Source organism: Pan troglodytes, chromosome 1, assembly GCF_028858775.2.
Source record: "Pan troglodytes isolate AG18354 chromosome 1, NHGRI_mPanTro3-v2.0_pri, whole genome shotgun sequence".
In the NCBI taxonomy this organism is placed as follows: domain Eukaryota; kingdom Metazoa; phylum Chordata; class Mammalia; order Primates; family Hominidae; genus Pan; species Pan troglodytes.
This window is the reverse complement of record NC_072398.2, coordinates 24,626,211-24,638,247: the sequence shown is the minus strand read 5'-3', so window position 1 is coordinate 24,638,247 and position 12,037 is coordinate 24,626,211. Positions and strand designations below refer to the sequence as shown.

General features: G+C 47.2%; 1 protein-coding gene across 3 annotated transcripts in view; it reads left to right on the top strand.

Annotated features, from left to right (window-relative positions):
- CNIH3 (cornichon family AMPA receptor auxiliary protein 3) overlaps positions 1-12,037 on the top strand; it is a 124,808-nt gene that overhangs the window by 29,318 nt on the left and 83,453 nt on the right. Inside the window, exon 1 of one of the 3 annotated variants that reach the window (XM_009441564.4) lies at positions 5,852-6,136. The exons of the other annotated variants lie outside the window; for them this stretch is intronic. Coding sequence (XP_009439839.1) covers positions 6,056-6,136 — 81 coding nt within the window. The 5' untranslated portion in view covers positions 5,852-6,055. Of the gene's footprint in view, positions 1-5,851; positions 6,137-12,037 lie in introns of those variants that run through there. 3 annotated transcript variants of the gene reach the window in all.

Genomic DNA, 12,037 nt, shown 5'->3' with positions numbered 1-12,037 from the left:
GCCACTAGAGGGCTGAGGTTTTGCACACTGGTGGTGCTGAAGACGCCTCCAAGTTCAAAGGTCTTCTGAGATACCCAGAGAGGCTCAGGCAAATGCCAGTGCTGGAAACTTGCTTAAGCGTAAGCAGCCAAATGCATGCACCTCCACTGAGCTGGGGGCACTGGAGAAGGACAGTGGCTTCTGTACTGCTAACAGACCCCATGCAGGTAGTGGCTGAGATCTCTGTGTGGCCAACTAAGGACTGTGGAAGCATTTCACACCCTGGGTGAGGATGGTTATGGAAGGCAATAGAGGCTGCCTCACCACTGGGAGCGGCGAACAGTGTGAATCTCTGCTGGCCTTCTCTTTGAGTGGTGGGCATCTTTTATTTCAGTTTTGAAGATGCAGAAAGACACAAGAGGGAGTGAGGTCTCTACCAAGGAAAAACTGTATGCTTACCTTATGCCTCTCCCTACCGTGTTTGATCAGTTCTCTCTCTCTCCTCCCACCACCTCCCCACTGCCCTGCTCTGCCCCCTCTCTCTTATGTTACTTTCTTGGGTCTTGCCCTGTTTGGTGTCTGGCCATTACTTGGTGCTGCAGAGGAGACTCAGCCCCCAAGAGGCGGTACACTCACCTCTCGAAGGGCAATCCCCAAAGAAGCGCGAGAGAGACCTGGCTTGGCCTCCTTTCCCCTGCGCCTCTGTTCAGCATTGTACTGGATTGCACTTGTGTTACAGAGCGTGCTGTGGAAGATGCTGAGCCAGCGGTGCCGAGCATTTCCAGCCCTCTGAAGGCAGGGCTGCGCAGCTCCCCATCATGTGGTGACGCTCCCTCTGTGCTCCTGATGTGCTTATTTCCAAAATATGGTGGGTGGTGAGGTTTAGGCCCTGTTCCAATTCAGGGTAACATGTGGAGCAGGCTCAGCCCGGAAGGCTGTGCTATGGCAGCAGGTGCAGCACTCATTGTGGCCAGCGGATGTTCACATCTGTTGGAGCCTAGAAACCTAAAGAAAAGCACATCCAAGCTCCAGTCATTTCCACCACTCCTTACTGCCGTTCCCCACCCCACAACATGGAGGAATTTATGTTGCAGTACATTTTCTTTCTCTCGGCCATCTTGCTCCAAGGGAATTAATAAGGACCAAATGGCCAAAGGGCAGGAAGCAGTGGGGAGATGCAGTGGAGAAGCGTGGCCCATGTTTAATTTATAGATCAGATCATCTCTTCCCCTTGGCAGTATGCAGGCTATTTTGGCCATTGTGCTGGGTAGCCCTTTAGGGAATCCAGTTGTGTTTAATTATATTCATATTTATTGAGCACCCATTGATCAGTCACAGCAAGCACATAATTATATGCGTTATAAAGAGTTAGATAAAGGCCCAGTCCTCAGGGTCTCACGGTCTAAGATAGTAACTCTAACGTAAGACAGCAGAGGTTTTCAGTGGAGGTTCAATTCAAGGTCACGTTTGGAGACATCACAGAGAGGTGGCACTTATATGGGCCTAACAGCATTTTGACAGATGAAGAGAAAGACAGAGGGATTAGTTCTGCCAACCTAAAGAAAGAACTGAGGCAACGTTAATACAGTTTATCTGAGCCAAGGTTGAGGACAGCTGCCCGGGACACAATTCCAAGTTGCCTTGGGGAGTGCTCCCTTTGGCCTTTGTTACAAGCATGTTGTTTGTTTGTTTTTGTTTTTGTTTTGAGACAGTGTCTCACTCTGTCTTCCAGGCTGGAGTGCAGTGGCACAGTCCTGGCTCACTGCAGCCTCGACCTCCTGGGCTTTAGCAATCCTCCTACCTTAACCTCCCGAGTAGCTGGGACTACAGAGGTGTGCCTCCACGCCCAGCTAATTTTTGTATTTTTTGTAGAGACAGGGTCTTGCTCTGTTACCCAGGCTGGTCTCCAATTCCTGGACTCAAGCAACCCTCCTGCTTCGGCATCCTAAAGTACTGGGATTACAGGCATGAGCCACCGTGTCCAGTCTATTACAAGCAGGTTTTTAAAGGCAAAAGGGGACAAGGCTGAGCCGATACAAAGTTGTTTGACAGGAGTTCTCACCAGTTGACAGAAATAACATTTGTTAGTGATTGGCCCTACACTGGTGAACTATAGAGCATGAGTGCTGGTGTCCAGTGTGTGACATTTTATGACAATCTGGTGTCAGTTAGCCTAGAGCTCATATAGCACATGGCCTCAAGAGGAAATGATTTAGCTCAAGAGGGGAATGAGACATGACTGCTGTCACACATGGCCCCGTCACTTTTTTATTTTTATTTTTTTGAGACAGAGTCTTGCTCTGTCACGCAAGCCAGGGCGCAGTGGTGCAATCTCGGCTCACTGCAACCTCCACCTCCTGGGTCCAAGCGATTCTCCTGCTTCAGCCTCCTGAGTGGCTGGGGTTACAGGCACCTGCCGCCATACCCAGCTCACTTCTGTATTTTTAGTAGAGACGGGGTTTTACCATGTTGGCCAGGCTGGTCTTGAACTCCTGGCCTCAAGTGATCCGCTTGCTTCGGCATCCCAAAGTGCTGTAATTATAGGCGTGAGCCACTGTGCCCGTCCTACAGTCACATTTCAGTGCCTCTCTGGGCTTGATAATTAAAGGGGGCTTGAATTCCTCCGATAAAAAGTTTATTCTTCAGACCAAATAGTGAGGGTGTCTTGTGGAAAACCCTGAAGTAGTCTGGCTTGCTTGTCCATGGAGGTGGAACAGGAGTGTCTGACCACCCCCCTGCCTGGGCCTGGGTGTCGGGGTAGAGACTGGGGATGGGCAGAAGCTGGGACATCACTCACTGCCAGGGACTGGGTTCTGTGTGGCCAAGGCTGTGGCGGGAAATTATTACCTGAGACCGAATGTTCACGATGAGAACCAAAGCAGTGAACTAGGTTAGGGCCCTGTGGAGAAAGTGAAGCCTGAAAACTTGGGAGAATGTGTGTTAACCCCACTTCTGGAGAGGACAGAGGCTGGGACAGAGCCAAGGATGTGTGGCTGGGTGGCACAGGGGGAAGAGAAGGTGGGCTGGGAGCCAGCAGGGCAGAGGGGAGGGAAGGACAGCAGCTGTGGTTCCCAGATCGGCATAAGGAGCCTGCAGGCACAGGGGCCCTGGTGTAAGGAGCCTGCAGGCACAGGGGCTGAGTGGGCCAGGCGGCTGGACAGATAGTGGCAGTTCGGTAAGAACAGAGTTAAAACTCAGCCAGGCTTTGGAACTGTTCTATCTTAGGGTACTGGTTACGGGAACGGGCAGGAATTTTTGGAGACATATACTGATGAATTCTGTTTCGGGCATGTTGAGGTTCTGGAGGAACCTGGGATGGAAACTGGATCTGGAGCTGGGGAGAGAGTGAAGAACCAGCCATGTCCAGGAGGGAGTGAAGCAGGCTAGAAATGGTAGTGGGCGGCTGGGCGCAGTGGCTCACGCCTGTAATCCCAACACTTTGGGATTCTTACCAAGACCCCGAGGCGGGTGGATCACCTGAGGTCAGGAGTTTGAGACCAGCCTGGCCAACATGGTGAAACCCTGTCTCTATTAAAATACAAAAATTAGCTGGGTGTGGTGGCAGGTACCTGTAATCCCAGCTACTAGGGAGGCTGAGGCAGGAGAATCGCTCAAACCCAGGAGGCAGAGGTTGCAGTGAGCCGAGGTCATGCCACTGCACTCCAGCCTGGGTGACAGAGCCAGATTCTGTCTCAGAAAAAAAAAAAAAAAAAAAAGAAAGGAAAATGGTAATGAGACCTGTGGGAAGGGATGAGTTTACCAAAGAAAAGAGCACAAAGGGAGAATATTTTCTGCTCATTTACTCATACATTAAATGTCTGTTTCGTACCAGGTACTGTAATAGGCATTCTTCATTCTTCAGAGTCATTTAGGAGCAAAGTACACTGTTTGGGCTTGGGGAGTTTGCATATTGAGGCGAGGTTAGAGAAGTATATTGGAATACCGATTTTGCCTTGGCCCAATTACTTCCCCCCATGATGCTTCTGAAGATGGTGTAGACATAAGGAACAACCTGTAAGGCCTTATGAATATCTTGGTGCACGGTGACCCTGCCCATCAGTAAGCAAGATCTAGTCTGCAGTCAGATTAGTAACTATTCCTTCCTGGTAGGACAAGAGCAAAAGGAGGTTCTCAGCCCTGCTACAAGCATGAGCTCCAACTACCACTACAAAATCCCCCTTAGCAGAGAGGGAAATGGAAGACCCAGAAGGTATGATTTATCCTGAGTTGTGAAGAATCTACCACACTTTGTTCCTAGAATTTCTTCCTTTCTGAATCCCTGGCTTCTTCAGCCAGCCCATCAGTGGTAGCTCCTTCCTTATTTATGGGGCTCACCAGTTGCACTAGGCAGACTGAGGGACCCCCAAAGATGTTCATGTCCTAATCCTTGGAACCTGAGACTGTTACATCTGGAAAGTCCCTTCTGCCATATAAGGTGATTAAGTCAAGGGTCTGGAGATGGGGAGATTATCCTGGATTATCTGGGTATAGCCATTGTAATCACAGAGATCTTTATAGGTGGCAGAGGGAGGCAGGAGAGACAGAGGAAGAGATGTGACATCGGAAGCAGAGGTCAGGAAATGCCGGTGGTCTCCGAGAGCTGGAAAAGGCAAGGAAACGGCTTCTGCCCTAGGGCTTCCAGAAGGAAGTAAGCCCTGCTGACACCTTGATTTTAGCCCTCCAAGACCCGTTTTGGACTTCTGACCCCTAGAACTGTAGGATAATAAACTGTGTTGCTTTAAATTACTAAATTTGTGGTAATTTATTATAGCAGCAGTAGGAACTAATACTATAATGTATACCTAATTTCCAGCACAGAGCCTGTTACACAATAGGTGCTCAGTTTAATTTATTGGATGAATTATGAATTCCATATTTAACTCTAACCCCCAAGTAGGGCTCTCTACAGTGGTTTTTGAAATCTACTTAGCTTCATTTGGATAGTTAGAAACTTGGGGAAAACTTTGCCCAAGGAAAGAAATCCCAGCGGTTCCTCCTCTGTAAATTGCAAAATGATCCATTTTCCAGCCCGGTCCACCAAATGCAGGGTCTGCCTGGGAAGTATTTACACCTGTGAGGATGGCTTTATTGCTTTGCATCTAGCTTGCTCTTCACTGCTTGTATAATCTCTCTGTTGTAAATCCAAATCGAGGAGAATGTGTGCAAGCTTAAACAGCCAGGCAGAAAGACAACTGCACTAAATTGTTGTTCTTAACAGAATCTTAGAGGTCTCTGAAATGGCAGAAATCTTAGAGGTCTTTGAAATAGCAGGAACTTAGAAACAGCAAGCTGTGGTTTCTGCTTTCAGGGATGGTAGGTGTTGTGCACAATTATCTACAAAAATGCTCTTCCTCAGGCACGAAGTGTTGTGTGTCAAGTGCAAGAGCTGAAGTTCTGCATTATACACAACCTAAGTGTCCTAAAAGTGACTAATTCTCTTAACTAGTGACACACTCTTAACTAGCTTTTGAGGCTGGGGAGCATCTTCAGGGGTGGCTTGGGAGACTGGATAACCTATTCCAGGCTAAGGATGGAACCTCCACCGTGAAGACTGAGGAGTATGGGGCCAGGGCGCTCTCTGCCTAAGTAGCATTTTTCCACGGGATACAAGTTTCTCTGGACTCGATCAAGCAGGGAGGCTGAGTACATACTTCCTGGAGGTTGCACAAACTAACCAATTTGATTTTAAATATTAATACTTGGAGTAAGGCTTCTGGAGGCCAACATGCAAATTTATGTAAAAGAATGTGCAAATGAACACCAGAGCCAAGTGCCTGGCTCTGTTCCCTCACACAGGATAGCAGCCCCTGACCTGGCTGACCTTGTGTTTAGTTCTGTTCTTGGCTCTGGGACTTTGGGGCTGTTGTGTTGGCAAAACTTGGTGGGGGTGGAGGGGTGGGCAGTAGAGGGAAGGACTGCTCCAATTTAAACACCCGCAACAACAAAAGTTGTTTTAGCAAATTGGCATGCTGTTCATAAACGGCTTTCTATGTGTGCGAGGATTTAGAGGCTTTATAAACTCTCTTTTTGGGAGTAAAAGTCAGGAAAGATTCATCAGAACCCAGCTCCTGAGAGGATGACAGGGGAGAAGACTCCTTGGCTCTCTGGTGGACCCCCCTGTTGTTGCTGCTGGAATTCAGGCAAAGCTCCTCACAAGGTAAAGATCTGGATTCCTTGGGCAGGGGAAAATGAGGTGAGTACAGAGCCCAGGTGCTCAGCATGGACACTGGCTTGATGGGGTCTTTTGGAGCAAGTCCTCAGTTTTCTGTGTGGTTGTTCACATGGGGAGGCTCAGTTTTCCAGTAGATGGTGGGCTGGAGTGAAACAAACAGAAAGAGGGACACGGACACACACACACACACGCACACGCACACACACACACACACACCCGAGCCCCAGTGAACATCGAGCCCAGTGCAGTGGGCAGCTGTTTCTATGATGTAGTTAATTTAGTGGGAAGTAGTGAGTTTGTAGTGACCATAGAGTTAGAAAAGCAGGGAAATAAAAAAGAAAGCAACGGTAAAATAGTATGGGGAGTAGTTTCCTGATTATGGGAAAAAACATCACTTGTGCAGTGCAGGAATAAGGAAACTACGTAGTGGTCACCTCTTAGCGTTCTGGTGACTGTACTTTCATGTGTCTTTTTACAGGCACACACGTAATTTTACGTAATTGATAAGGGATTACATCACACATTCTGGTTTTCTTTACCATCAGTTTAAAAAAGTTATAGTTTTTGTTGCTGTCATGGCTTAACCCTTTCCTCCAGCCACTGTCCCCTCCATCCTCAGGGTTGCTGGTGTTAGCAGCCTGGTGTATATCCTTCATTTGTTTCTTCATGTTCATGTCGTCTTACATAAACACTAATGCTTTTTAGAGTGTGTCTTGATTTTGGTTTTGTGTCTCTGCATCTTGCTTTTCTCACTGAATAATGGCTCATGGAGTCCCTCTGAGTTAATCGGTAAAGGTCTAACTCAGAACTGCGTAATAGTCCAGATTTAGATGTGTCACTGTTTATTCAATCATGCTTTTATTGATTGGACTTTATGTGTTTCTAGTTTTTTGTGATCTCAGACAGTACCTGGACATATATTCTTACCTAGTGGTGTCTATTTCAATGGGATAAATCCTCAGGGAATTGCTAAGTGAAGGATATGTGTATTTTCATTAATAATAGATATTATTAGATTTCTTTCCAAAGGCTTTATCAGTTCACATTTTCACCAGCCATGGGTGGGGGCTCCTTTTTCCCTGCTTCCTCAACAGTAACTTATCACAATTTTTTTTTCAATCCATTAGGTGTAAAATGATACCTCCTTGTCACCCTTGTCACACTCCTTAGCCAACCAGTGAGGGTGAGAAACTTTCATAACATTATTGACCTGTTGGATATTCTTGCAAAGCAGGAATATTGGCCTGGGATTTCGACCTGGGATTTCTGGGTTTTGAGGGATGGCAGGTAATGGGCCTTGTGACTTCACCCAGACCCTTCTTTCCTGTGTGCTGCCTCTGGCCAGAGGCATGACCAGATGGGAGCAAGCAGATCTATATGGCGGACTGGGGTAACTTTAACATTCCTGGACTGGGACTGGACGTAAGGTCGGGGAGTATAACCTGGCTGCATTCCAAACAGGCTATGGAGTGGTCTGTGCACAAGAGCTAACAGGTTTGATGAGTTGAGCAGGCAGGACTCAGACCTAGCGGTAGGGAAGTGCTATTGAAAGTTTGGTTGGCAGAAGTGTCCGTTCCAAGCAGTGAGTCAGCTTGCCGTCAGCTGGACTCTAGCCAGTTGATTAGTGTAGGAAGAAAGGAAGTGAGGGAAGAAGAAGGGACTTAAGGCCTCTTAGGAGAGGGGTAGGCAAGAGCTAAGTGGAGCGTCGGGCCCCTGATAGGTGTTCCAGGTATGGCGAGCCAGTCCTCTACTGTGTGGGTGGCTGGGGATGTAGCCTGGCTGCACACAACACATCAACGTAGAAGGAGCAGGAAGGACAGCAAGGGGGCTCCACAGATGCCCAGGGCTCATTTCTGGACTTCCAGAAACCAAGCCCATGGAAGCAAAACTAAATCCAGGTTGCAGGAATTGGTGGGGCTGAGGCTGCTAATGGGTTTCTGTCCCTGGTGAGGGTTGGCGCAGCACACGTGGGCTTCTTCTCTCTGCCTAAGCCCACATGTGAGGGTCTCAGCAGCTCTAGCTGCACAGGTGTTCAGAGGGTGAAGGTATTGGGAACACAGCAGGAGCACAACTCACTGGAAATTCCCAGCTGGAGGAAGGCCACCGGAAGGCCAGCTGGAGGAAGGGGGCACATTTTGTGCCAGCCCTGGTGAGTCACTAGCCTAGGTTTGACAACTCTAAAATAAATTATTAATTATTCTACATATTCCTTGTCAACCATTTTTTGGCTCTCATTTTTCAAACTGGGAGGACCTCATCATTAAAAGACTAGTGGCTCATGCCTGTAATCCCAGCACTTTGGGAGGCTGAGGTAGGCAGATCACTTGAGGTCAGGAGTTTGAGACCAGCCTGACCAACATGGTGAAACCCCATCTCTACTAAAAATACAAAATTAGCCTGGCGTGGTGGCACACGCCTATAATCCCAGCTACTTGGGAGGCTGAGGTAGGAGAATCACTTGAACCCAGGAGGCAGAGGTTGCAGTGAGCCAAGATCGTGCCATTGCACTTCAGCCTGGACAACAAGAGCGAAACTCCACCTCAAAAAAAAAAAAAAAAAAAGTGACTGTAGTTTATTAGACATTTCATCTAAATTTTATGTTTTTCTTCCTTGAATTTTGGAATCTGTGTTTCTCAGTCCGGTGTTTTAGATGAGGAGCAATGGGGTTTTGGGTATTTCTGTATTTTTACGGATCACTTTTTACATACTTCTCCTGTGAAGAAATCTTTTAAGGAAAATACAAGACTTTGCAGTCTCTCTTTAGTATTCACTCTGTGAACTGGTGAAGCTGTACAAACTCAATATAAATTCTCAGTTACTGTTGCTTTTTAATACTACCTCAAGAGTCAGTATGGCCTATATCTGTTTTGAACAAAGGAAGGCAGCTGGGCCTTAGCCTCTCTTCCTTTAAAGAGCTTGAGGCTGGGCATAGTGATGCACACCTGTAATCCCAGCACTTCGGTAGGCCGAGGCAGGCTGACTGCTTGAGCCAGGAGTTTGAGACCAGCCTGGGCAATATGGTGAAACCCTGTCTCTATTAAAAGATGAAAAAATTAGCTGGGACTGCAGGCATGCACTACCACACCCAGCTACTTGGGAGGCTGAGGCGAGAGGATCACATGAGCCTGAGAGGTCGAGGTTGCAGTGAGCTGTGATTGTGCCACTGTGCTCCAGCCTGGACAACAGAGTGAGACCCTGTTTAAAAAAAAAAAAAAAAGATTTGGCTGGATGCGGTGGCTCATGTCTGTAATCCCAACACTTTGGGAGGCCAAGGCGGGCGGATCACCTGAGGTCAGGAGTTCAAGACCAGCCTGCCCAACATGGCGAAACCCCTGTCTCTACTAAAAATACAAAAATGAGCCAGCTGTGGTGGCACACACCTGTAATCCCAGCTACTTGGGAGGCTGAGGCAGGAGGATCGCTTGAACCCGGGGGTGGAGGTTGCAGTGAACCAAGGTCACACCACTGCACTCCAGCCTAGGCAACAGAGCAAGACTCCATCTCAACAACAACGAAAAAAAGATTTTAAGTTGCTTTTGAATAGCCCAGATGCATGCCTCCTTGCTGTAGAGTTGGGTTTTGTTTGTTTAATAAAGAAGATATTCTATATGCTGATATACAGCTTTTTCTTCCTTTCTTTGGTCATAAACTAGGTGTGACCTCGGTAGACACTGATTTTAGCCACTGTTGATGCCTGTTTCTAAAAACTGAATCAGCAAATGCCTTGCAGGATTTAATTGGCTATACACAATTACTCCATACAGCAGGTCACTTCCTTTAGTTACTTAGGGACACACTTTGCAAATAATTCACTCTGGAGAATTCATTAAGAAGCTGTATTGCCCAAAGCCAGATAGTCTACAGGAGCATTACCAAGATTTTTAATAAAAAATACCTCTGCTTAATAACTAGTAACAAGTAGTACCTGCTTTGAAACTTTTCTAGGCCAAACTAATTCCAATCCCTATGGTGTAGAATGTTGAAAACTTTGATCGGCCGTCCCTTTACATGCTGGAATATATCCGGAGTATTTAGGAAATGCAACTTGACCTAACCTTCAGGTCTGTCTTTGGCTCGTGTATCTTTTAGGGTCCCATTAGAAAACAGATCGCACATGCAAAGGGGGTAATTGAGGAAAGTTTAATGAAGGGACTATTTACAGAGGAGGTATAGGGTTAAGAAACCAACAGGGATGATGTGGCACCAGGATCTAGCAACCCATGAAGCTGTTAGCACCCCTGGGTGTGAAGGGGTAAGGGGAGGAGGCTGTTACTAGAACTTCATGGGAGCTATAGTGGGTGGGGCTGTCTTCTGAAGGAGCTAGGGCCTCATGTGGAGAGGTAGAGACACTGTGAAGCCACAGTAGCAGGAAGGGAACTGGGCAATAAGTACCCTAATAAGATCCTTGTGTCTTCAGCTGATGCCTCCTGTTGGCCTAATATAATGGGAAGCAAGAGGGCAAGGAAGGCCAGATGGTGCATTCTTCAGAGCCTGCCAGGGCCGTGGGCAGGGTGGAGAAGGGTGAAGAGGGATCTGGAAGGGTAAATGGAGGCTTTTGAGCACAGTTAACTTTTGGGCTGAAGGAAAATGGACATGCAAGCAGGAGGGAGAATCCTAGTTAGACTCCTCGGTTTTCACAAGTCATTGTCGATGTCACTGTCAGTGTAGTGGGCCTTCAAGCTATAGGGAGCCACTCCTAATGAGCAACATGGAACACTAGGCCTTTCCTGGAGAACCTCACTTCCACTTGTTTGTTCTCCAACTTTCCAGACACCTAGTGTTAGCAAAACACCCAGGGATCCGTTGCTCACTGCATGGAAAGCCAATTACTGGGATAACAAGTATTGCCAGGGAAGAAGCCTTTTTTTTTATTAGGGTGACATCAGTCAGAAAGATGAGAGATCAGTCCCAAACCCATCTCTCTCAACGGACTAAAATTGGAGGTTTGTATAATGGGGAAGGAGTGTAACTATGCATGGGAAAGCAGGAATTAGGGAAGGGCAGTATGTAAGCAAACATGAAGGTTGTGGGACTGGCATCTCACTGGATGTGGTGATTGTGTGAGTTTCAGCTTCTTGTCCGATGGTCAGTTTCCTGAGGAAGGAACTCAGATGAGACAAATGTAAATTTCACATGTTAAGACCCGGGAGTGTCAATTTCCATGTTTATTCAAAAAACCAGAAGCATCAGTTCTGTTGAACAGTTGGGGCAGTTTCAGTCCCTCCCCTTTCTATTGATCAATTCCTCAATCATGGGGAATCTGACCATCAATCCTGGATGCTTCATGCTGAGGAAGGTCGTTGTGGGATAATGAGAAGGAATGAAAGCATTCCACTTATAATGGGAAATACTCAAAGTACCTGGTTGGCATCTGGCGCACTGGAAGACCATGATCTGTGTACTTTTATTTTGCTTTTTGAACAACATTTGAGGCCACATTGAACTAAAGTGATTAACAGCATAGATAAACCAAATTTTAAAATACCAGAATATGGAGTGAATCCACTGGGGAATCCAAGAGAACAATCCTAAGCCTACCAAAAACGTCTTCCTGATTCATTACATCCCACATGTGAAAAGCTAGGGTCTAGGGGAGAACAATGACTGGAAAAGTGCATGTTCCCTTTATGATTTCTTATCTAGGATCTTTGGCTGGGTATAAGGGCGGCGGGCGGCGGGGGGGCGGTGGTTGGGGGGCGGTGTTCACAAGACCATGACTCTTTACTCCAGAGGGATCCCAGAGGGACTGACTGGTTTTACCCAATCTATGCAGGCTAACTTGACAGATGAGTGGGTGGTCAGCAGCATTTCAAAAGGGCTAACTTATTGTGCTTGTGGCTGGTCTTCAGCCTGTTGGGATTTCCAGGTCTTCAACCAGACTGGATC